At 41.8% G+C, this 26,545-nt stretch overlaps 1 protein-coding gene across 1 annotated transcript in view; it reads left to right on the top strand.

Annotated features, from left to right (window-relative positions):
- The first annotated feature begins 5,145 nt into the window (after positions 1-5,145).
- The window catches only part of TAF4 (TATA-box binding protein associated factor 4), a 39,647-nt gene continuing 18,247 nt past the window's right edge, over positions 5,146-26,545 (top strand). The window contains exons 1-2 of the mRNA XM_074920464.1: positions 5,146-5,461; positions 7,411-8,499. Coding sequence (XP_074776565.1) covers positions 5,146-5,461; positions 7,411-8,499 — 1,405 coding nt within the window. The remainder of the gene's footprint in view (positions 5,462-7,410; positions 8,500-26,545) is intronic.

The following is a 26,545-nucleotide window of genomic DNA, read 5'->3' as shown; positions in this document are numbered from 1 at the left end:
TTCCATCTTCTTACACAAGTGTTCCTTTTTCTTAATAAAGTTCCCTTGCTCTTCCCTTACAGATCAGTCTGGATATTGATACTTCCTATCTTGGCAGGCAGTAACAAGCATGACGAGTTAGATTAAGAGCAGTTGGGAAGGAAAAAGTGTGTTCCACAGCTCTTCTATGCTGTAAAGCCTTGAAGGCCTTTAAACAATAATCCTTTATCCCACAGTATATTCTCTGGCCATCTTCTTTTGGGCACAGGATGTTGAGTTGCACGGAGTTCGGTATGCCTCAGTACAGCCATACTTAAATAACTCCTGGGTGAATTGCACGTAGCATGTATTAGTGACCCAGTCTTCTGTCTCATAAAAACTAGAGAAGATTGCCAAGACAGTTGTGAGCTCAGCTAACTTTTCTTTTTGAAAATCAAGCTTGCAAATAGTCTCTCTCTAACACATCTTTTCTATGTATTTCCCAGTTAATAACTAGGTATGTTATATACCTTATTTTTTAAAAATTATATCCCTTAAGCTGTCATATAATATATTTATTCAGTCATATCTCACATGAAGAGTTGTTTGTTTTTCTGCTCCACTTCTGGAGTTCCAATAACTGTTATGCAGGTATAAACACTTAAATAAGTTGGTGTGCCTGTAGCTGGCAGAAACAGTCTAGTACGCAGCAGGGTAGACACTATCCTTAAGTGGAAATAGGAGTGTAGATAGGTGTCATTATTGTAAAATAAAAAGGGACTGCACAGTTGCTTTCCAAATCTACTGTTTATCTGGTTTTATTTTACAGTGCAAGGATTAAGTCATTTTCCTGGAGCATACCATATTTAATTTTGAATATTAATCCCTGACTCTTAGGAGCATTAGATGTCTTCAGAGATTCACCTAAGGACAGCTGAAGTACATGGCATGATTTTAAGACCGAGACTTTAACAGTATCTTGAGATTCCAAGAAGACAGTAAAGTTGTTTTATTTATCTCCATGCACATGTCTGGAGTAAGACTTCATTTGCCCCTAAATTCAAAGTAAAATACTTAAACCAGGAATATTTCCCCTACAGATTGACAAACATTTATATTCCAGATGCATATGAAGTCTTGCCGAACACTTGTTAGCGCAGACTGACACCCATTTGCAGAAGAATCAGCACAGACTTTCAAGTTTACAAACTAGGAGCTTCTGCACAGGACTGCATCATCTTCAACCAGGGCTCCATTCCTCCTGATGCTGTGCGTTTCTCAAATTGTCCACTGAGCTCTAGTGCTCCTCAAAAAAAATTGGAAATAGGGTACAAGACAGGAAGGTGGTGTGGGATACTGGCTACAGGGACAGTGAACCTCTCCAAATAAACCCCAAATTCGTGTGGATTCTGTCATTTTGTTTACTGGTTAAAACCCAACTTTCAACATTTAAAATGATCAGTGACTGAGTAAGGAGCAGAGAAAGGGGCAGAAAGGAGAGCAAAAAATCACCAGCCAAAACTGTCACTGTCAGCTTTCCATCTATTTACTGATGAGACTTTAGTATTCTGAGCGGTCAGTTAAGACTCACAGGAGCTGTGTACAGACAACCAAAAGTGACTCTCCTTCTCCCAGACCATCTGTAGGCTTCTCTGATATGTCCCTTATCACCATAATACACACTGCTGTCACCTCTGTCAGATGTGCCCGTAATGAATTCTAGGCTAACTACCTTTTTAGAAAACAAACAGAAAGAGAATTGCATTACCACTTGTACCTCGAAACACAGTCTTTGTGCTGTGATCTACATAGGCTATGTAGTATTAAAATAAGTATTTTACATAATAATATACTAAAAGGAGGTTAAGGGAACTGTCAGTCCTCCATTTTTCCTGTCTAGCTCCTGCTAGCTTCTAATCTTTAATACTAGAGAGAATCCACACATGCCTCTAATGTTCAAGATCTTTTGATGTAACTGCTGATGGGTGAAATACTTAACATTCACTGTATATTGAGTCTGATTATTTTTACACCAACCCCACGAATTACCAAGTAATCTGTTACCAGAATTCTTATGCAAGTTGCTCTTTTATACCATTTAAAACAGAAGGTGAGCAGTACAGTGCAGAGGAGCCGGAATCCCAGTCCTGAAGAACCCAGTCTGGAAAGTTACTTCCAATGTCAAACAAGAGGCAGAGGGTATGAAAAGATAAATTATTCAGTAATGAATCCTACACACTTATAATGCACAAGTTGTAATGAATCTCCGTTGCTCTTGTAATTTTGTAAAGTTGTTTACCTAATATGGTAGATACGCCATATGGTACACTAAAGAGAGTGTTAGAACAAGGACATGAAGATTTCTAGGTTTTTATTTCTAGTTTTGTATGCAACTGTAAACTACATTCAAGCTGTCCTCGACTGTGTACAGCAAAAGAACATGGGCTGCTCTGACCCTTCATTCCTCTGCTGCTCCTTGATAACTTCCTCCATCTCCCCTGTCACCTGCTCTTCCTCCATCGCTCCTCGGGCACTGCGGCCCAGCACTGGGCTGTACTGGTTGGATGCCATGAAGGACAGATTTGGGGCCACTCTGCACCTTCGGGCTGTTCTAGCTTAGGTCTAGCTTCTTCACCCTTCATAAATCATTTGAGCAGCTGATGTAGATTAACTCTTCCACCGTTTAGGGAATGCGACCAGACTTCTATTCTAGATAGTTCTTTGGTATGTTGCTTATAGAATTTCACCATAGCTAAAACTAGCAATGTGCTCGACTGTGGCAGCAGCAAACTGGTGGGGACTACCCTGCTTGAGGCAGCATTCCTGCCTTGTAAGAAACAGGCACCATGACCTGCAGTTATGTCTGTAAAATCAGTTACTTTGTAGCACTGTAACGTGGCAAAAATTGATAAAATGGAAGTTAAAATTCACAGAGGAGGAAAGGGCATTTTCTTCCTTCTCCCTTGGGTTTCCAGTGATGACTAAGAAAAGCTGCAGAGTACAAAACATTTGAGAACAAGTATAAAAGATTAATATGAAACTTCTTAGAGGAACTAGGCTGTCCCTTCTAGTAATGCCACCTGGTGAAGCGATCGGAGCCTTAGGAAAGGCTCCGTCTTGTGTAATTTTTACTCAGCAGCCAAAGTCTACTGCAGGTAAGAGGAGGACATGAGAAACCAGAACTGTAATATCCCTTACCCTAAACTGTGGATTTCTAAGATTTATAGTTTAAACACATTTACTCACCCTATTATTGGAGGTCTGTATGTTAAGAACAAATACAGTTTTTATGTTCCTCCTGTGAGCTTCTGGCAAACAGTTTCTCCCTTGTAGGCACGTTTGTGTATTTGAGTGCAGGGTAAGGCATGGGACTGTGCTTCAGCATTGGTCCCATTGCTCACGGGGCCAGCTAGCCAGCAGGGCAACTGAATTCACGTTACAGTACCACAAGTTAAGTGATCACCACAAAATATGTAATGCAGGAAGTGCTGACACCCATGTTTGGGCAACCCTAAGTAGAGAATACTTTGACTCTGACCTATTTAAAGCAATCCCTTCTCACAGATAACTTGCAGCTCTTATTCTTCCAGGTCTGCACCTTCACAGCCTTCAGCCAGTTATCAGGCCAGTCAGTTCTGGGCATTGTCAACCAGGGCATTAGCGGGTGCTGAGTCGATCCCACTACAACACGGTTCCAGCCTCTAATTCCATCCATTCCCAATACGTAAGAGCAAAGCTTATTTTATAATACTGAAATAAGAGGTGCTATTTTAAGCCTGATACCCCTTAAAACTTACCACATGCTACGATTTATCTTTCAGCAATTGTTCCAATAGTTCAGTTCTCTGGGGAAACAGTGCCTGGCAAAAGAGGGCATTTATTAAAAGGCAGGTTGTATTTTTCACTTTATTTACTTCCTTCACGATGGTTGCACAATAAGGTCAAAGTGCAGCTCCCTACTGTAAGGGAAGGCATGTCCACCTGCAGCCAGCGCCTGGCTCAGCACCTCCGCGCCCCTCCACACACGGCCGGGGCTCCGGGCCCAAGCCCGGCGCGACGGGGACCTGGCCGCGGCTGGGAGCGGCCCTCGAGCAGCCGCAGGGGCCGGTGGCTCCCGCCGAAGCTGCCGTTTCGCCGAGGCACGGCTCTCCCCCCCAAGGGTTAAGCGGCAGCGGGGGTGTAACGCACGCTGACACACAGGCGGGGATCGTCCCCAGCGCGGCAGGGCCCCCGCCTCGCCGGGCCGGGCTCGGAGCTGCGAGTGGACCGTTTAAAATTGTGATCTCCCTCGCTTTTCTCCCCTCCCCTCTCCTCTCCCTTCCCAGCGCTGGAACCGCAGCCGCCCTCCCTCCCCGGCCGCGCTTCCCGGGGCTCGCCCCAGCCCCTCCGCCGCGGGCCCCGCCGTGCTGAGTCAGGCTGCTCAGGCCGCGGAGCGAAGCCTGCGGAGACCGCGCCTGGCCCACAGCGGCGGCGCCCGCCCCCGCGGCCCGGCCGCTACCGGCGGGGCTGCTACCGGCGGCGGCCGCCCCGAGGGGCTGCAGCCCCCGGCCGGGCACCGCTCCGGGGCGAACCCGCCTCTGCCAGCGGCGGAGGGAGGGCGCGGGGGGCCGGCCGGCGCGCTCCTCCTCGCCCGCTGCCCCCGCCCGGGGCTGGGCGTGTGCCCCGGCCGCCCCCCCGCCGCCCGTGGATCAGTTACACGCAGCTGGCACAGGTGTGGGGCGCCCTTCAGACTCGCGCCAGCGGGGGAGACCCGGGCGCAGGGAGCAGCAGGCAGCCATCAGCCATTTTGGGCCGAGGCAGACAAAGAGCCGCCGCGGCGGCGGCCTCCCCCCCCGCCGCCCCGCCAGCACGGCCCGGCCCGGCCTCGCCCGCGCCGGCCGCCGCGGCCCCCCCCGCTGCCGCCACCCCGGCCGCCCTCCCGCGCCCCCCGGGCCCGGCCGCCGCCGAGCCGCTGCCGCCCGACTCCCAACTAAGCGTTCGCAGCCATTTGCCCCGCCTTTTATAGGCGGGCGCCGGCCAATCAGCGGCGGGCGGAATCCCTCTCCGGCCGGTGATGTGAGGCTGGGCGCGCGCGCATGCGCAGTCGGCGGGGCCGAGTGTGTGTGTGTGGGGTGGGGGGAGGGAGGGAGGAGTGAAAGGGGAGGGGGGGGAGGAGGGAGCAGCTCACAGGAACCCTCCAAAAAAAAGATGGCGGCGGGCTCGGATCTGCTGGATGAGGTTTTCCTGAACACGGAGGTGGATGAGAAGGTGGTGAGCGACCTGGTGGGCTCCCTGGAGTCCCAGCTGGCGGCCTCCGGCCACCACCACCAGCACCACAAGGCGCAGGAGCCCCTGAGGGCCGCTGGGGGGCTGCTGGGGAACCATGTTGTGAGCAGCAGCAGTAGCAGCAGCAGCCCTAGCCCTAGCCCTGGAGGAGTAGTAGTAGGAGGCAATGCTAATGCCCAAACAGAGAGCAGCAGCAGCAGCAAGATGGGACTGAGTGCCCCAGAGATCACAAAAGCAGGTAACATGGGCAGGGGTGGGGGGCTCTGAGGGAGAGGGGCCCTCCCCTCCCCCCACTCCCCAGCTCCGGCTGCCTCCTTCCCTCACTGCTTTCCCCCCTTTTCCCTCTCTCCTCCTTCTCGTTGTGGCAGGAGCGGGAGTGCAAAGGGTGGTATCGATCATATGGGGGAGAGCCTCCCCTCATCATGCCCCCTCGGTGTGTATCCGCGCCTCTGCTCCCTCCCCTTTATTTTCCCTCCTCGCTTCTGCTTACTAGAGGGTGTTTTATCATGTGTGGGGGCAGCCTCCGCGCAGAATAAGCCGGCAGTGCCCGTCCGTGACTCTGCCGGTCCCCTCTTCTTTTCCTGCCCTTGTTGCTGGAGTGTAAAAGGGCTCTCTCTTAATCTCGGGGGCTGAGGGAGGCAGAGCCCACCCCCGTGGTAATGGCTGTTTGCCTCCCGTGCCGCCTGTGGCTGCTCCCCTTCCCTTTCCAGGGGTGGAGGTTATGGGGGGGATTCCCTCTTGATAATGCCGCCTTAGCTGTCTGTGTAAATGCTCCTTCCCCTCCCCCTTCTCTGTTGCTGAAGTGCAAGGGGGTGTTATTAATCATGACACCTATTTCCTGTAGAGGAGGAAGCGAGGGGGGATTTCAAGGGGAGGAAGTCCCTCAAAATGCTTCCCCCCCATATCTGCCTGCTTGGATATTCGTCCCCCACCCCCTCCCTTGTTCCAGGGGCTTGGAGGGGGCATTCAACACCTCTCATTCCTTCTCTGCCCTCAAGGGGGTGTTGTCACAACACCAGGTCCCAGGAAGGGGGGGAATTCAGGCCACAACACCCCACCTTGTACAATGTCTTCTCCCACCCCACCCCCCCATAGCTACCTGGGAATATTCCCCCCTCTTCTACTGTGAAGATTGTAGGGAAATAGTGTGGAGGATGGGACTTGGGGTTCACAACGTGAGAATGGAGAGAAGCTGTTTTTCAGGGGAATTAAAAAAAAAATGTCTCCCCAGAATCTCTCTGCAATTCCTCCCCTCCCCCCATTTTTTTTGCTTGTTTTCTTGTTGCTGAAGTGTAAGAAGATATTACAGACCTTCTGTTATGATTAATGAAGCTCTTCTAGGAGGATCTCCTTAACCCTTATAACGTGCATCTCAGTATCTGTCTGTCACTATTCTTTTCCTATTTCTGTCTCCTTAGGGCAAGGACCTGGACTGTGTGTGACTGTACTTGTGATAACACCAGGCCTCATCAAGGGGCATGAGGATTATTCGAGACAAGAAGCTGCATCGTCTTGTCCCTTCTCAAAATCAGCTTTGCTTTTTATTTATTTATTTTTATCTATCTCTGACAGTGGGAACTTTAGATCCCGAAGAACAAATTCAGTGATAAAGTGGAGGGGACTTCTGGTAACCTACTCCAGGCCTTGCAGTACTTCTTGTCTTGCCAGGCTGATGTTTTTCTTTCACTTTTTTATATTTTGCTGTTGTTGAGCCTCCTGATCTGACTTACTCTGTAGGAGATGAAAGGATTACAGTGTAACTTCTGCTGGGCATAGGGAATATGTCTTATTAATGTGTCTTCCATTGCCATTTTTCTCTCCTTGCAGTTGCGGTCCTGTTGCTAAATTGTGATGTCAGGCTCTAGAATGGGGAAGAGGTCTAAGATTATCATCTTCCTCCCTTCCCTTGGTTCATATCAAATCTGTTTTTCCTATTTTGTCTTGCTGTAGTGTTGAAAGCAGGGGCGTTAAAATTAATATTGAATCTGCCAGTCTTTGGTGGGAGATCGGAAGTTTCAAGATAATGTCTTCAAAGCCATCTTCAGTTTGTACTCCGTCCTGTTTTCTTGGCTCCAGGCGGGCAGCCTGGGAGATGGAGAAGTCTTGGTGATGAGGGAGAACATTCTGTCTTCGCTGGACTTCTATTCTTGCTCATTCTCTCTGTTTAACCTTGTTGTTGTTTTGCAGGAGCAGGAGGAGTGCAAGGGGGCGTTATTAATCATAACACCAGGTCCCAGACTTCAGCTCTGGATGGAGCCACCACAACAAGCACCAGCACCACCACTGCAGCAGCAGGAGGATCTGAAGTCACTGCTGCTCCAGGGACCCTCAGTCAGGGCAAATCGGTGGTTATCAGCACCATGGCAACTGCCTTGTCCACCAGGAATGGCAAGATAGGGACCACGACAGTGCAAACTTTGAATGGGAGTAACGTGGTGATGAACTCTCACCATACAGCAAGTGCGGCTTTCTCTGGGACTCCTGTGACTGCGAACCCCGCTTCTGCACCTGCTGTGGCCCCTCTTGTTAACAATGGACCTGGATCTGTGGGGAAAGGAAATACTGTCAATGCTGTTTTGCCATCAGCTTCCAACACTGTCATCCAGACTTCGTTCCTTAATACTGCTGTGTCCTCTGCATCTTCCTCCTCGCCCACAGTTATCTCCTCGCAGCCACCACCGAGCATTGGAACTGGGGCACCTACGGTGACGCTTGTGAGGCCACCGATACACACAGCAGGACCCACAGTAGCTGCGCCTGGTGCAGCCACTCAAAATGGGAGCAATACTGTGATCAATTCAACCATCAGTGTGGGGAATTTTCCTGCTGTTGCTACAGCCACTGTGGGATCTGGAGTTTCCCTCCAGACATCACTTGTGAACAGCCAGTCTGGTTCCACTGTGCCAGCAGCTCCCACCACACAGGTCATCAAATCTGAGTCTCCTAAAACTATAGTCCAGGCAGTATCCCAACAGCAGACGCTGGCTACTGGTGGCCAGCCCAGTACTACAGGGGGTAACATGATTATTGGGCAAACTATGCAAGCTGGGCTCTCCAATGTTGCTCCCAATCCTGGTGGGATACCTCCTGCAGCTCCTGGCACCCCCACAGGAATGGCTAAAGGCACTGCCAACACGGTGGCACAAAGTCTGCCAAGGACTCCAACAGCAACTACAAGTGGAATCAGAGCAACTTTGACTCCTACAGTTTTAGCACCTCGTTTGCCTCAGCCACCTCAGAATCCAACTAATATTCAGAATTTTCAGTTACCACCAGGTAAGTAAGAGGATTGACGAGTTTTATTTTGGAGGTGTATTTCTTGCAGGGAGGTAGGAATCCAAACAATATTTCTTGCTGTTTAATTGTGAATTGTGGAAAAGGCATTACGTTTAACAATGAGGATCGTCTGGTTTTGAGTAGTAACATAGTAGCATTCCACTCGCTACTTAGCATATGATTTTGGGTGACCTGAAAGTCTTTTCAGCAGTAATAATTTGAAAATAATTCTGCCTGGTATCTTTGTTACAATGTGAGTGTAGATGAAGCTGCAAACTGCCAAAGCGTGACAGTGGAATATTGTCAAATGAAATGTTGCTATTTCATTTCCACGTAAGGCATTTTGACTTTTAAGGCGGTTTTGTCAGTAGTTCGTATAACCTTCGCGTGCTGTTCAGTTCCCTCTCTGTCCCTGCATGCCCCCAGTACCGCAGAGCACTCATGAATAGAGAAGCAGCAGATACAACACAAGAAAACTACCTTCTTTTGCTTTAAATACCTTCAAAGTCTGACTTAAAAACTCACAGATTTGAAGCTTATGATCATCTTTTTAGTCGCTGGAGTTCTGATACAAAAGGCAGTCTTCCTATGTCCTTACCTCACCCTGTTGTGTCTAGGGTTGCTGCTTTTGTAGTAGCTGGTCTCATGCTTAGTGCTGAGCATCTCTGGACAAGCAATCTAGTCCTGAACTCAGTGGGTGAGTGAAAAGCAGGATGAGAAGCATTTATTTTCTGAGAACTGTTCTGTCCCTCCTTAAATATTCTAGATTTGGAGATTTAAGTTTATATATTGCTGTTATTTTGAACCTGGCTTGTACATGTACCCAGTTTCATTTTATACTGAAAATGCTTGTGTGGACCTACACATAATTTCCTGGCTTTTTAATAATATATAGTAATAGCTATATTCTTACTATTCACTGTTTTCAGGGCAGTGTACAAAGAACAACTAATTGAATGAAATCAGTGGAGGTTGTGTATCATCTATTTCAGTTGATCTTACTAAAAATACACCTATTGAAGCTCCTAACCAACCTTAAAGCAATGCAGCTGTCACATAAGTTAGATCAGAAACTGTACTGTGTTACTACTACGCATCATCTTTTGGTGTAATATACTATATATGGTATGTGATGCCATGTAGTTTGATGAAGTCTGTCAAACATTCTGTGTATCTAAGTTCTAACTGGCATAAATATTCTAATTTTTTTTTTTTTTTTGTATAGAAGATTATTCCCTGTATGAGTAATTTGAATGACACATGTTGCTAATTTAAAAAAGAGCTGTAAAGCTCAGACCTTGAAATCCCGGTGCTTAATTTGAAGCTTGTAAATTGATAGGCTGGAAAAGCCTTATTTATTTATTTATTGCCACAATGTATCAAAGGATTTTTCAGGTTTACAGTCTATTGCCATGTATGCCTACGTTTTCACTAATACTGCATTATAAACCTGATTATGGGAAAAATACGACTGTTGAGTCCAGTGGGACCTTTTTTCCAGGTAGCTGATGTTTTCAAACTGCCATAGCATACTGAAATGTGTTACTCTTAGAAGCAGCGTTGCCAGTCCTTAAGCATAATTGGACTGTAAATTGCTCCTTTGGAGGTCTTGATAGATCAAAGTAAAACAATATGGGTTCTAAACACTTGAGGTTTTTTATTAAGCACTTTTCTTGTCTGTCCTGCACTTTAAAAAATATTTATAACTTCAAAAGAATAGCATGACTCTTAAAATAAGCGAGTATATATGAGTGAATGCATAGAATTGGGTTCTTGAATGATAAGACAGAATTAATATTGGAAAGAATTATTTTTTTTTAGTGAAACAGATCCTTTTTTTTTAAATTGGTTCGGTTTACAATTTTATACTTTGTGAAAGTAGCCAACTTTGAAAATGTTTTGCATAAAGCATTTCTTACAGAATGCGTAAGGGCTGATGGATGTTGAGCTTTTACAAACATCTCACAGGTGCAAGGGCTGGGCATTGTGAAAGTCTAGCCACATGCAACTGCTTTAATCTTGAGTAGAGTGCACATACGTTCATAGTGAGAGGAGAATAGATGACTATGCTTTTGAAATTGTATTTCAAATTACAGCGTCATAGGCCGGATTTTTAAAGGCAGTTTGGTAGCTTGAAGCTGCAGCTGCAGTGCATGTATGTTGTTCATCTACCATATGAATTCACAAGTTTTTAAAAGTTAGTAGTGTGTGCTAATAAGAGTTTGTAAGACTTAGTGCTCAAAATAGCTTGAGATCATACACTGCACGTGTCACTTTTTACACCAAGATTTACAAACACTTGGAAAGAAAATCCTTATGGAAGCTTTGACCAATAAGCAGCACATGTTTTATAGTTATTTTCTTACCCTGAGTTAGTGTTTCTAGCTCTCCAAAATACAGTTACAGTTTCACGCATATGGAAAGCAGAATATAAAATGTCAGTAAGCATTATTAACCCGGGACTTGAAAATTAGAGACCTTAAAAGGTTTCAAATGTTCTCTTAAAAAGAGTTTGTGGAAAATAAGCTCGATCAACGCTCTTTAAAATATATCACTTTTAGTATAATGCTTTGTATTGCATCAAGACAATTGTGTAATAAACATCAACTGACCATATTAGAGGTGTTCAAAGAGCTAATGGGCCATAGTTGTGCCCTCCGATCTATTGCTTCTCAAAGAAACTGGAGTGTTCAGAGTATCTGTGCATTAATAATGGTTTTCCACTACTGACATCTTCGAGAAAGAGGACTATTGCACTTAGTCTTTTCTTCAGGAGCCTGTGTTTGGAACTTTGTGGTCCTGTTGGACAGATCTGGCTAATAAAGGTCCAAAAATAACCTCATTTATAGCTTCTTAGCAAAGATGTGAAAATATTGTCAGATGATTTTCTAGGGGGCGGGAACACAAGTTTCTCTTTATACAATGCTGCTTTAAAGATGCAACATCTTTTGAAACTGTGACTGAAAACAAATTGTATGAAGTTCTTTGTTTCCAAGTACTTCAATCAATAACGTGAAATGTGTTGTACAATAGTATGGTAAGAGGTAGGAAAATTGGTGAGTTTGTTAAAGCATTAAGTCAGTGTTCTGCTGTTACAGATGCTCAGAAAAGTCTGCAGAAAAATGCAAATGGGATTGTGCCGGAAGATTAATCTTTTGCAGTGTAAGAGTTTGTGAAGTGTTTAGAGGTCATCGCTGACACGTGATAGAATCATCTTGTAAAATGACAAAACTTGTATACTTTAAAATCACTTTTCAAAATACTGTCTTCTCCGGCAATGCTATAATACAATTTCAAAGCAACGTCTAGGAGCTTATGCTTACTTCAGCAGTATTGTCAACTTGAGGGTTCAAAGATTTGGTTTCTGTTCTTGCAGATGCTTTATGTTGTTACTCTCTTCTGCTTTATATGCATCTCATAATAAGCTTTTAAGGTGCCTGCTTAAAGAAAGGAACAGGTTGGAGAGAGTGCTGTAGGTCTGGACAGTTTTCTAGCTGAGATGAAACCGAAATCTAGAAACCTTCACTGCCCCCTGTCCCCCTCTTTTCTTTTACCTTCAGAGTGAATGTTAGTACTTATGAAAATCTGCTAGCTTGATCCTAAAGACTTTTTTTTTTTTCCTGAATAAACAAGATTCCGTGATACTCAGTCCTGTTTGAAGATAGCAGATAGGATAGGTTGTCTTTGTAGTTCATGTAATTTTTAAAATTCTGCGATCAGGATCAGTATCCTCATTAGCAGTAATGCAGTTGTGTGGCTGTAGAACAACTGCTATCACAGATTTGTTTTGCTTCGTATCTAATAATAAAACTTCATTATTACTTCCACAAAACTCAGTTGGATCTGCCAGTAGCTGATGACAGGGGATGACACTAGACTTCTTCATTACTTTCTTTCTGGAGGGCGTCTCATGTGCCATTTCTGTGGTGACTACAGGCTGGGCCGTTTCCTGGTTGAGAAACTGGTGGGGCTTCTTTAGAACTGGAATGGTGCAGAGTTCTGAACAGAACTGAATGCAAATGAGCTTGACAGTTGGTTTAAATTGACCGTTGGTGCTTTCTAGAAGCAAAGGGTACCTGGAAGAGCACTGGTGCTATACATCTGCAGACTCTGGAGGACTGAGTGCATCAATTTGCAGACTCAAGGTTTTGTTCACTGCCTTAGAGGCTGGAAGCTTAACTTTTGTAGAAACTGATGACTTTTAAGCTTGTGGTAGTTATCCAGGATGGATTCTACCCTAGGCCTTGATCATAGTGGCTTTAGGATGGGAAAACTACCTGAACAGATACTTAATTTAAAACATGGGTTCAGATCGACTCATTCAGTCATACTTTTTGGAGCTGGAATCACTGAAAAATAACTTCCTGGGGAGTAGTTCAGTTTCCTTCAGTAAGGAGTTGGGGTGCTAGGCTGTTGGGCAAAGAGAGTGGATAGAAAAAGGAGAAAGGCAGCAGGCTGAGAAGAATCAGACAACCTTTTCATTGTATAATAATTTGTGTTACTTTTTCATACTGAATGTGGAATTCTTTGGGTTACATTGTACTTGAAACGTGTACCCCAGAAGTGCCTAAAGTAGCTAGGAATATAAGTAGAGGAGAAAATCTAGACTTCCATAATGTAAAAAATATAGAAAGAAACAGGAGAAATACTATGAAATAGTGCAATGTAGTTGTTTCTATTTCTCAGTGACTAGCAAGCGAGTTCAAACATATCCTGATTATAGTTTCCCTGTATGTTGCATGTGCTGCCAATATTATGCCTGTTAACTGTTGGCATGGCTGTATTTTGTTAAAAATAATGTCTGTAATGCACAATGATAATAAGAGCTTCTTCTAGTGTGTTTAACTTTCAAAGCATTTTACAAAACTTAATCCATGCAATATGCCTGTGTGGTTGGTAAATAAAGTAGTATGAACTCTGCTTTAGAGCTGGGGGAAAGAGCAAGTTAGAGAAGTTCTGACTTGCCCAAGGCCATGAGGGAATCGATATTTTGCCCAGATTAGAGCTTGGGAGTCCTATACATGGCGCATAAAGTGGTATCTCTCTTTCTGAAAGGTAACTGTGGATCTCTTCTGCAGAACTCATCTGGGTGGGGGGTGGATTTTATGTTCAAATCATGCATCAGCAAAAGGAACATTTTGCTTTATTTGAAATCTGCTACATCAGATCTGCCATATGTCGCCAGACTGAAAGTTGTGTTTGTTCTTATTGGAACTTTCATAACTGAGGAATCCGGCATGTTTAGCTTTGTACCCCAAACAACTCAGAGAGCTGTGCAATAGGATTTTTTTGTTAATATGAGTGTCATAAGATGTTCTGCACATCTGTTAAGAGTGTCTCTTTAAGTGATGGGATCTAATGGGATTATAATGTGATACTGTTATGCTATGAAAGTTCTTAGCTTTGAGTATGTATTATTCAGTTCTCCTATGGAAAATTCAGTTGTTCCCAACAGCCTTTGGAAGATCACGTATGGATTTATTTCATATGCCTATCTACATTTCAGACTGTGGTCTCTCAAGTTTTTCAGATATCACTAGGCTTATGATCAAGGTTATTGGTCACTGACAAAAGCGAGGGATTTATTCTTTATTCTTTAGAGCCATTTTTCATTCTGCTACTCTAGAAGTTACATGTGTTCAGTGAGCTAAACGAGTTTTCCACCTCTGGAAATCTATGTGGGTTACTTCTAAAATGCAATGTCTTGGTTTGAGGACCACAAATTTGGATGGTGCCCAAGACTTGAATCACTAACACAGGATGCTGCAGCAAAGTTAGCCATCCAAGGTAAAAATACAAGTTTTCGGCACTGATAAGACACAAATTAGTAGGTATCACAAACTCTCTTCAGATGAAATGTTTTGGTCTATGAAAACCCTTACTATTGTTTCTCTTTTCTGTTTTGGGAAATGATACGGAAATAGAATCTTAAAAAAATGTATGAAGGAGTTCAGGAACAGAGTTGAAAATACTGATATTAGCCTAACTGGGTTTTAGCAAAGACAAGATGTTGGCTTGCGGAAAGCTTGCTTTATGTTCTCATAAAAACTGGGTGATCAAATATGTAGGGTCTGCTTAGTAGGAACTGAACATAGGAGTCACTTAAGAACAGAGCATGTTAAACTTTTTTGTTACTACATGCAGTTTTTGTCAGAATTCAGCTTTTTGTAACTTAAAAAGTTAAGAGTAACTACTCTTGTCAGGATTGTTGTGTGTTGAAACTTTATGAATGCTTATAACTCCATTTATCTGTCTGAATCTGCTCCTTGAATTTTATGTCACTGCTTGATGTTAAAAAGAAGGCTTTTGGCAGTTGGAAGACGGTAAGTGTTAGCAAGTTTAACTTCTTAATGTTAGGCCTGTTGCCTCTTGTGGAAGAAGATTTGAAGAGGTAGTGCCATGGGGAAAAAAAAAAAAAAAAAAAGAAAATTGTTTCTCACAACTTAAGACAATGATAGAAAGGAATTTTTAGTCAGAAGACAGTTATTTCAGTTGTATTATGAACTGTGAAGCTGTATGTGAGGGAACGCCAAACTCTAGAGAGAGTATGTGGTGCTCACAAGTTACAACGGGCTTTTGCTATGCATGGCCACAGGGATGTTCCTGTGTACAAATAGTTGTGTGATCTGTGAACGTTGCCGAAGTTTCCCTGGTGCGCTTCTGGGACCGAAGCCTCAGTATGTCTCTATCCCTCTGACAGGTCACACACAGTTGTTTTACAGAGACAGTGGCTGTGGGGATAGTCAGGCTTTATTTTTGTGTTGGTATAAGTTGTTAATGCATTAATTTGAATTTGTTTTTAAACTAATTAAGGTCTTGCTGAAATGCAAGAAGTTGTAGTGTATTTCTACTGATACAGGTTTACTGAAAGTTGTAAAATCTTTCTTGTCTGGATACATTTTTTGCTGTATCAGCCCTCTTGCATACTGCTTCCTTACAAGAGAAGGAAAATAGGTTATACAGTAAGCATCTTTTACAACAATACGGTTGTATTCACACTGGAGATTGTACCACTAAATTATTGAGGCAAAATGGTCCCGTTTCCAGCTCAAATGTTGAGAAGCGTAAAAACTGTACACAGACCAGGCTCTGATGAAACGGGTATAAAGACTGCGTGATCATTCATATTTTGAATTAGATGAGCCTTTTTTTTGACACATGAATAGAACAAATACGTTGGGTTTGGGTTTTTTTTGGTTTGGGTTTTTTTTTTTTTTTTAACCTTTTAGGACAGTTTTACCTCAGCTTAATCTGGAATTTTTTACCCCAGTTCTATTCTGTGGTGATTTCCTTCCAGGAGTGCTGGTTGTCTGGAGGTACAGGTATCTCGAGGAACTGAGAACCAAGTTTTTACCACAAAGCCTCCTGACTTGGAGTAATTTTCTTCAGGTGTCTGGAGTGTAATACTTAAACTGAAATAATTGTCCTTGAGGCCTTATTTATGCCTTTAACTAAGAGTTTTGTAAATACAGAATATTTTTTTGTGACAACAAAACCTTGATTACCATCACTATGTAATGGTATAAATTATCAGTAATCAAGACAGAGGTGATAATCGTAAGAAATTGGTACAACTGTGTCCTGTTTCTGCAGTGAGATCTGTATAGGCAGCGTTCAGCATCTCCGCAGAACTTTCTTAAGGCATTGCACAAATGTAGATCATCTTTGGCTCTGTAACTGTTGTCAGGCTAGAAATAACATTTTAAAACGATGAGTTTCTGTACTTTTATTACCAGTGATCAGAAAGTTACACTTTGATCATAAAAGGCTGATTCTCAGCAAAGTGCATAAATAGGTTATAAATCCTTTTACCCAGGGACAGTCCTTTTACTGTGTATTTGTACAGGATTTAGTGCAAGGTTTGACTCGGTTGCCAAGCTCCTTTTGTGGGATTTGGAAAAGTATATTGATAAAAATTGAGCAATGTCTTGTCAGTGTAGGACTGTTTATAAATTTGAACTGTAAATTATGAACACCATCTATCTTTTAATTTTGATGCTTTTTTACTTAAAATCCATTACTAAAATACTTCGTTCAGCAACATGTTGTAACCAGTACCTAGACAACTAGTAACATAAAGCTCGCATCAGTTTGTAGTATTATTTTGCATGTCTGGCATGACTGTTCTTAGATTTATATTGAATCAAATAAGTCTTTCTAGTAAAAATGGTCTAACTTATCATTGTAACTTGATTAATATTTTAATTTTATAATAATATTAACAGCTTCTGAGAGTAGCTGTTAAAAGCCATCACTACTTTTGTACAGAATAAACCACGTGCTGGATAGACTCTCTACAGACAACCAGTGTAGCTTCAGTTGAAAAATGTGTGCTCTGGATATCAGAGTATAAAAACTAAGCAGTGAGGTGTGGTGCCATACTCTACTCTGTTTTAAATGGTTTGAGGGGGCAGCAATGCTATAGTAAGCTGTCTTCACACCTTCCTTCAGTTTATTAGTCAAATATTTCTGTAAGGGAGGGTTAGTGTGCCTCTCAGTATGTAATAACATCAGGTGCATCCAGCATAAGTGGTGGTGTGGCGAGTGGGACCAGTTGTACTCACATGAGTCAGAAGTATCAACTCCAAGGAGTAGCACTGAGGAATTGCAGCACCAGTGACAAAAGAGCCAACGGAGGTGACCAGAAGAGTGTCTGCTGAGGGATCAGTGGAGGAGGTTGGAAGAAGAGGTCTGGAGTAGGAAGGCAGAGAGTGGCTGAACGGTGCGGAAGTTTATAGGAAAGCATGTGGAGTTGTTAGTTTTTAATAAACATATGTGCAGTCATGTTTGGGGTGGTATTGCCAATGGATTGGAAGAAGAGCCAAGTGTTCATGCCATGAACTTCAACCTCTTATTTCCTTTTGTTCTTCCTTTTTTTCCAGTGTATCATTTGATTTTCTTCCCTTCCCTCTCCTCCATGGGGGAGGGGGAGTAAAGGCACTAATTATTTATAAGTGTTAGTCATACCCAGTCATTAAGCTTAGTCATTACTCAGGACTGTGCATTTGATGGTTAGTAAAAATCAAAATGAGACCTGATTTTGTTTAAAAGGTCCCTGAGTTCAAGCTTATAGGTGTGAAAAGACTTTTATTAATGTGTTCAGACTAACTGAAAAATCAGTGCTATTCCATAAACGTTGCTATCAGCCAAATGACATGTAATATCATGTCCACATTGATAGTTTGTGTTTGAACTCACAGGCATAGTGTTTGGCATATTCTCAAAGCAGAATAACTTCTGTATTGGCAGTGAGAGAGTCATAAAATCACAGAGTGTTTCCACAGAGGAGGATTTGAAGGGGACGTATCTGCTCAGGCTGCCCTGGGTAGCTGTCAGTTGGTGGAATTGTCTATCATTGGGTCTCTGCAGCTCCAGGTGAAAAGGTGGCATCAGCAAAGGGTTTTGTCACTGCTAAAATGACAAAGGATATATACCTGGAGTAGGGCATTCACAGTGGGGACAAATTGAAGAAATGCATTTTTTAATGTTTTTTTATGTACTTAGTTGTTTTAGGGAGGTAAGATGGATTTAATGTATTGCTCCTCGTTAGGTATTTGTGTGCTGAGTGTGGTAAATGCGGAGCAGCTTGCCCATTCCCGTTTTGTCAGGTGCTTGAACAGCACTAATGTTGATATGCCTTGGTATAGATAAACTGTTTGTCAGAAATGAAGACTAGTTGAGTTTTAAAGTCTCCTATATGGAATGACAGATCAAAAGAATTAGTGACATTTTATTTTGTGTCTTCCTTTGTCAAAAACAAATCTGATTTTGAAGTAACTGCATTGTTGTTTGATGTGAGTATATTGAAATTAGTGGCAGAGCTAAATCTGAGTCACTTTGAGATCAATAATTAAAGTAATTGGCTTATCTCTTGATAATGTTTTTCTTAGTTCTTTTTGCATCAGGCTAAAGACAGATTTGTGTGATGATTGGGTTGCAGTTTGACAGAGCACTCTGGTGTTTTTGCTTTGTATGCCTGACTAGAAAGGAATGTTAGCACACTTTCAAGGAATATAGCTTTCCAGAAAAGTCAAAATAGTTTCAAATCACGTTGTTGAAGTGTTTGTCAATTGTTGCTGTATGAAATGACATATTTCCTAGAACATTTCTTATGCACCTTTGCAACTGAGCAGGTGAGATTTTTTTCCATATGGGTTCACTGTTAATGCAGTGGCTTTCTGGCACTCCAGCATTACATTATTCCTTCAACTATATTTCTAAGAGACTTGTGAATCAATACTTTACAAATTATTCACTTGTTCATTTTTAGACAGTATAGCTGAGTTCCATAGTTTGAATTCTTGCATATTAAGATTAAGCAAAAGCTTTTACTTTGAAGTTGAGTTTATTTTGTCATTTGACTCTTTTGTAAGAAAAAAACAAAAGCAGTTTTCATAATGCGAACTTGTGTACTTGGTCTGTACAAAATAAATTTTCTGTGCACTGCAGTCGGGATTCTGGATGATTTTTGAGAATGTATCTTTCATTTACGTTGGCAATAATCTTAATCAGTTGTTCAAGAATTAGTATTTCACAGACCGTAACTGTTAGTGATCTGTGTGTGCAGACTGGGCATGTGGGGAGAGTGATGATAGGCAGATGAAGTGGAGTAAACTAATGCCATATCAAAAATTTTAGGCATTGTATCTGGGTAAAATTTGACTGTATTTCAGGGTGACATGAGTTGAAGAGTGAAAGAAGTGATGTGCTTTTGTAGCTCTCTGGTAAGTTCTTGTCTAAAACTCTGCTGTGCCAATCTTCACTATGGTGTAGTGGTTAGTGCGTGTCAGGAGACACTCCAAGTGTTTTCTATTAGAGATGCTCTGAAGCAACACCTGACAGTTGTGGATTTTTTCATGCCAGGTTGTAGCTCACCTTAAGCACAACAGGTGCTGAACATTTAACAGGCACCTTTAAGATGAGTTCAGCATAGTGGGCACTGTGTGCTCTCCATCCAGTTGTGTGCAAGTCCTCGGCATTCGTTGCTTTAGGGTGCCCATTACTCTGAAACAAGACATGAGGGGAATTTGGTGCAGTATCTCAGGTCGCTTCAGTGTGCTGGACAGCTCTAGCACCACCTGGCAGTTTTATGGCCCATAGACCTGCAGCGCAGGGAACATACCTACTACTAACTTGTGTTTGTGCAGGCTGACCTCATCTGTGCCAGAGCAGTGCAAGCGCTTCTGGAGCAGGTGAGGTCACAGATAGTTGTGGGTTCATTTTCAGCTAGCTGGTTTGCAGGAGCTGATACCTGCACTGCGCAGACGTCGCTGTCAGCACTGTGGTTATCACTGCGGAGCTAAGATGCCTCTATAGAAGTCACGAACCAACCATGTTTGTTCATGGAGCTCAAGAGCCTGGATTGCTGATGGTGTCAAAGACTTTGGCAAGAAAGTTCAAGGAAAAGTTCTTTCTGTATTTGTTGTGCAGCACAGATCACCTAAGGTTCTATCTAAGCACCTGAACTACGAGAGTGCATCTAATGTGGTGGTGCACATCTCTCATCAGTACAAAATAACGTGTCTTCAGTAGCATGTAATCCGCAGCTATGTTGCCATTTAAAGTTCTGTGCTATTGATCTTGATGTGTAATCATTGTTTCTCATGAGTTGGGCTGTAGATTGTCCATGAGCTCCTGCATGTCTGCTGATTTACTGCAGATGCTCTTCTCTGACGTGTAAATAATTGTAAACCTGGTAAAACTTGTCTTGTGTTAGGGAAGATTCCCTTAATTACCCAGTTTTTCATGGAGCTGCAGTGGTCTAGTAGACTTTGATAGGTTCTTCCCTCTTTTCCTGGCGTTTCATTCCTATAGAGTGAGAACTTTGCCAGCCGGGTCAGTTATCATAAGAGGAGGAATGATGGATTGTTGGCCAGCTTTGATGTTGGTACCAGGTTATCATTGCCTTTTCTGCCATAGGGGATCCCATCCTATATATCAGTTCTGCAGAAAGTTTGTATAGGCAGCTATCCTTTTCTTCAGCTCTCTCTCCAGTATTCTTCTAGCTTTTTTGTATTGGGAAAATCTTAGAAACTTTGTCCTTCTATAAAGGTTTTGTCATACCAGGGTCTCTGTATAGCCCGATCCAATCATCCACAGAGCACTGACTCATCCCCTTTGCTTTATAGGGCTTTTGTGGTGTCTATGATACCAACTTGCATAACCTTACATGCACCTGCTTTCCTTTTTGTTGCAACAGAATCTCTTCTGACAATACAGAAGGGATACTATTAGCAAGCTTTCTTCTGCTAGTATAGCACAGCCCGCTTATGGTTGCTGTCAGGGGTTTTTTGCCATCTCAAATGTTTGCAGCATCTTGCCACAAATGAGTATGTGCTTGAGCGCTTAAGGCACAAACTACTTTGACGTTAAGATAACCTCTTGGTGAACTTCTGACAAATCTTCAAATCCTAACTAGATTTGCCAAGGATGTCAGTGGACTTTATGATCAATAACCCTCTTTGCTAGAGATGTTTGTAAGGACTTTGATTTCCTACTCCAGAAGCATCAATCCTCTAGTTATTCTGTCAGGCTGGGACATTCTTTCTGAACATCAGCACGTGTGTGTATTGAAGGTAATTCTTTGCTGCCTAATGGTTCTCCTTGACCTTAACTGCTTTTTCTCTGGAAATAAAGTTCAGTTACTTTTTTCCTTTAAGAAGAGAATTTCCTCAGGAGACTGGAAATGGGTATTCTCCACACAATTTCAAGATCATACATCCATTAATTCTTCTGTTATGTCTCGGCTACTAAAATAAAACCCAAACCCAAAAAACCAAAAACCCCAAACAAACAAGAACTCATTAAAAGTCTAGGTTCCTTAGTAATGGTTCTGAATTGATCTGAATTAGACCATGAGCTACATTGTGGTAATGAGCAAAATCTGGAGGCTTGAATCTTCTGTTCAGCATCCACATCTGAAAGAGAGGTGTTGTCACTTGTGATAGGATACTTTCTAGGTTTTATATTTCAGAGATATGCAACAGTTTCATTCTTGCATGCTCTTTATGCCCAGTGACAAGCATGGGCATACCTTTTTATGGTTCTCACTTTAGGTGCTTGCTAACTGTAGATGAAGTCTTTCAGTATGTGACCTACTGCATGAATCGAGTCCTTGAGAAATGGAGCGTTTATTCTGAGAGAGGGTGACACCTAGATATGTGGCTCTTTGAGTGGCTACTTGCTAGGTGTGGTTGGAAGAGGTGACCGTTTGCTGGACTGTGTCTTTCCTCAGAACAAGAATCTGAAGAAAGTTTTAACTCTGTCATTGGGAAGTCCAGCTCCTATGAATGTTACTAAGCTGACTTTACCAGAAAAAACTGGTAACAAAACAGGAAACTGTCCGGTCTGGGTGTTTTGGATTTAGAGGTTCTCTAGCAAGAAAGCTGTATGTCTCCAGATTTACACCAATAATCAGAGTGGTCTGGGAAAGGCTAAAACTTTTTTTTTTTCATTCTTCTTCCTTTATTATTCTGATATTTTTTTCTTCAGTCTTTGCTAAGCTAAGCCATGTTTCAAAGAAAGAAGAAAGACGAAGGCATTAGTAAAAAGCCTGCTTTGTGTTTTTCTGACGTGTGTATGGCCAGAGCTCTTCACTTTTTATTCCAGCGCATGATTTTACAAGTTTTATTAATCAAAAAAAACCCCAACCAACCAACAAATAAAAAAAACCCCAAAGCACAACACTTTGTAACTAGAAATGCCCTTAGCAAATGGAAATACAAATAGCAAGAGGCAAAGAGGACACAGTGTAGAATCATGCAGCTATGTTGTAATAATGAACTTTTCCATCCAAACACTTGAAAACAGGAGGGGTATCTGAGAAGCTCTCCACAACAAGAACACATGAGATGACCATTGTACCAGTCAGGAGCACAAGTCTTTTTGGCATAAGGAGCAATCCAACTCAATTTTGTTAATCCTTCATTTGGAGCTGTAATGAATTGTTTAATTCAAAGTAAAATATGAGCCACTTTCAGAATTCTCTTAAGCCTCTAACTTCTAACAAAAATGGTAATTAATTTTAATTTTAATTAGTTTTTTAATGAGAGACTTGGAAAGAATGCTTGAATGTTTGCATTTTTAATAGTGAATATGATTTTAGAGTACATGTGATGAGACTTTCTAGGAAAAAAACAAGGCAGAGAGATACGTCAAAAGGCCAAGTTTTGTTGTCACCTCTTTCAAATTGAACATTTCCAATGATCTTTGTTAGCTGTTTGGTCTCAAATAGCAATTAATCTACTTTTGGAACAGAAGCCTGGATGGTAAACTGGAAACAAAGATATTTTTTCTTCCTTACTTCAAATATGTTGCTGAACTTAGAGAAGTGAGATACCTTGGTGCAATTCTAGCTATCTTCTAGTAGCTGGTAGTCATTTCTGATACGGTTCACGCAACACTTGCACCCTTATGCATTTGAGTTTGAGGTTATGATACTTACTTGTATTTAAATATTTAAAATACAAGTTTTGGAATGTAAGAGAAATTTTTTGTTTTCTACATATGTAGCTGTTAGTCCTTTCTTTTTTCCATTGCAATGAATGAATCGATTGAGAGGTGGTTAATGTATGTATGGAGAGAGGGGGCTGCTACAATCCTACATTGACTTTGTTTAGATGTAGGAAATAAATGGAACTTTCTTTTTAATTCTTAATCAAGTTAGCTCCAGTGAGCTTTCCGAACTTCACTGAAAATCCATTTAATGCCAGCCTGAGTATAGTTTTGGGTTAGTGAGGTGGTGTTTGTTTTGTTTTGGTTTTTTTTTTTTTTTTTAGCTAATTGGGTTGGAAAAGAGTCTGTAGTTGGGCTGGGGAGAGAGAAGCTGAGAGAGCAGCTCCATCTCTCTTTTTAAAGATTTCTCAACAAGGCTGGGAAGGTGTTAAGTGTTCAGTCAAAAATTACTTGCCCACACACTGTATTACTGGTGAATTTCTGCACAGAAATTTCAATAAGAAAGTTCATTGCCATCTGAATTTTTACACCTTTTCTGAAATTACCCATATACTAACAAGATACTGTTTCAAGCAGGTAAAATGTCTTAGATCGTCATAACATGATTAAAATTTATGCAAGACTAGTCTTATGTTTGTATATAGCCCACTAAGCATGCACAGCAATTTATCAGAGTGTTACACCCTAATCTACCCTTTAGACCCTTAGAAACTGTATAAATTGTTAGAAACTGTATAAATTGTTAGAAACTGTATAAATTGTTAGAAACTGTATAAATTGTTAGAAACTGTATATCAAATATGAGTGCAGTATAAAAACTATTTAAATAAGGACAGATATGAATGTAGCTTTATGAATTACTTTTTTATTATGACTTCAATACTTGAGGGAAGGTTCAGACTTCCCTAGTTAGAAATCTATCAGGATAACGCTTAGAGTCAGGGTTTGCATTACCAATGATTGTTTTGTCTGTCTACTGCCAAAAATTGAACTTTCTTGATATGTTTTCCAAAGCTCACATTAATATGCTTTTCAACTGTCTGTTTCAGCAGTTGGGCTATATTAATGTGTAGGCATGTTCTAATTTTGCATGTAGCTCAGGGAGATTATTTTGTTGTTCAGACATCGTGCTTACTCTTCAGGGGTAGTCAACCTTCATTTTGTGGTTATCTCCCTTCTTTTCTCATTCATATTTTGGGGAGCAAAACAATGAGATTTGACAGTACTGGTGCCCAGAGCGGTGGTTGTGCTGTTGCAGGACACTAATGTGTGTTGCAGATTCATTCTTGAGCCTGGTGTGTGTATTGAGCTGGAGACTGGAACAGGCAGCACACAGCTGTGTGCTGGTGCGTGGTGCTGTAAAGGTTCTCATATACAGGTGAGCAGATTTGGGTTGGCACTTTTAAATAACTTCAGTTGGTTTTGCACAAAGATAGAAGTTTCAAAAGCAAACAGCCCCCCTCCCCAAACCCAGAACTAGAGTTATCATCTATTATGTTTCCTCTGAAAGGAAAGAATATATAACTCTTTCAAGAATTTGGATGGTATGTTAGCTCTGGAATATCCTAGGGAATCCCCAAAATGGTGAATTTTAAGATAAAAGTTCCTTATGGGATGTCAGTATAATCCTCTGACATTTAAGGGCTTCTGAGAGCCTGAATATGTATAGTGGTGTTGGGTCTTTCCAACTGCTAGGAACTAAATGATAATCAGCAAGTCTTAATATTTAACATCGGCTTGAAAATTGCTCCTCTAGTCAGACTTCCACTGAACTAATGTTTTCAGTTATAATAATATCAAAGATTTCCTTTGATTCAGTGTTTAGCTTTTTTAGCTGATTATGAGGGATGACAGAAATGGGCAACATGAGTGAATTTCCCAAGACTTTATGTTTGCACATTGAAAGTGAATGTCAAGTTCTGTTTGTGTGGGAATAAGCTTGATGTAGTAGCAGGTCACTCTCTAGTCTTTAAAATACTGAATTTCTCTGATTTTTGTCAGTAGCTCTGTTGCTGCAGCTTTAGGCTGATGGTGAGAAAATGATGGTTCTAACAAGCAGCTGACAGGATCAAGCTCTATATTCGCTACTGAGGTTTTTAAAGTTTCTTGTAAGCTGTGGTGGTGGTATATGACTTTCCTGTTTTAATGAAAATACTTCTCCCTACATAAGGAGAAAAGACCTTACTTTTTGGAATGGCTTTGAAAATGGTTTTTGGACTTGACAGCTAAACTAAGCATATTTATTTCTACAATCTGCAAGACTATAAATAAGTCTTCCCCCCTCCTTCTTTTTTACACAAAACCAGTTTGAGGTTACTTGTTTCTAGATAAAACTCTTGTCCATAGCAGATTTTGGTCCTACCTTAATACCTCTAAGTTGCAATGCAAAGTCACCTTTTTGATGTAAACTAGTTTAATGTCTCTGTGTGACTCTGCTGCTTTAAAAGAGAGTTAATGTAGAGAATGTAAGGAAAAAGTTAGGGGCAAATTAACTAATACAATCTGATTTTCTTTTAAAGTCTTTTTTGTAGAAATCAGTTTATGGATTTTTGCAGTTTAACACTAATTTTCGAACAGTCCAAGAAAACTGTTTAAGGCGTTGCCTGTAAACATTTCAGCACTTCATCTGAATAGAAAAGCAAATAAAAGCTTGATTCTTTTGAAGTAGTCATGCTCTGAGATGGCATAGACCAGATCTCCAGATATTTGTTGGGGAGTGTGTATAGGCTTTTTATTCACTAAATGACACTTAAGAAAAACTTTCCGATTTCAGTAGTGCCTCTTGATTTTCATGATGAAGTTTTCTTCTGTAGTTTGTTGCTCAGGCTAGTTTTGAGTGCCCGGTTCCTTAGGTGGCTTTTTCAGAGCTCATGAGGTCCTGAGGCTTTCATGGACTGAGGCGTGCTGAATGAATGAGCTCTTGAAAAGCAGCTCATGTTGTCCAGATCCTGTTTGTGCCTTCAAGAAAGAGAGACTATCATCTGAAAATCCGCCTGTTAAAATCTGGTTCCCTATAGCTACCCATTGGGGTTAAGTCTATTGGTCTGAGTGACTGAGCAGGGAATGACTGCCTCATTTCCCTCTCCATTTTATTTTTCTTTTGGGGTGTAACATGTACAATGCAGTCTGTTGCAGATGCACATGAGAGAGATTATGATTTTATAGCCACTTTCATTACTAAATTTGTTATGGGAAATTAATTTAGAACTCAGACAATTGTGTTTCTTTTGATGGTGAAGCCTATGTTTGATTTCCCGCCCCCCCCCCCCCCCCCCCCTTAAAGAAAAACAAACAGGAATCTTGCCTAATGGCAAGATTTTATTTTATTTGCAGTGTTTCATAAACGACTTTCTTAGTAAAGAGCAGGTAGAATTGTTACATGATTGCTAATTTTAACCTCTAATCACATGGAATTTTTTGGTGGGGATGAATGCGACTTACTGTGTGTTCTGATACACACCATTACTGAGCATTTTGATAGAGAAACAATATTTTTGTAATTAAGATCTATTTTATACAAAATGTGATAACGCAGCTGGGTATTTAGATTTTATTCTAAACCGTTTCTGTTAGCTGTGTAGTCCTTTGACAG

Source organism: Athene noctua, chromosome 16 (assembly GCF_965140245.1).
Source record: "Athene noctua chromosome 16, bAthNoc1.hap1.1, whole genome shotgun sequence".
Taxonomy (NCBI): Eukaryota; Metazoa; Chordata; class Aves; order Strigiformes; family Strigidae; genus Athene; species Athene noctua.
This window is presented reverse-complemented; position numbering and strand designations above follow the sequence as displayed.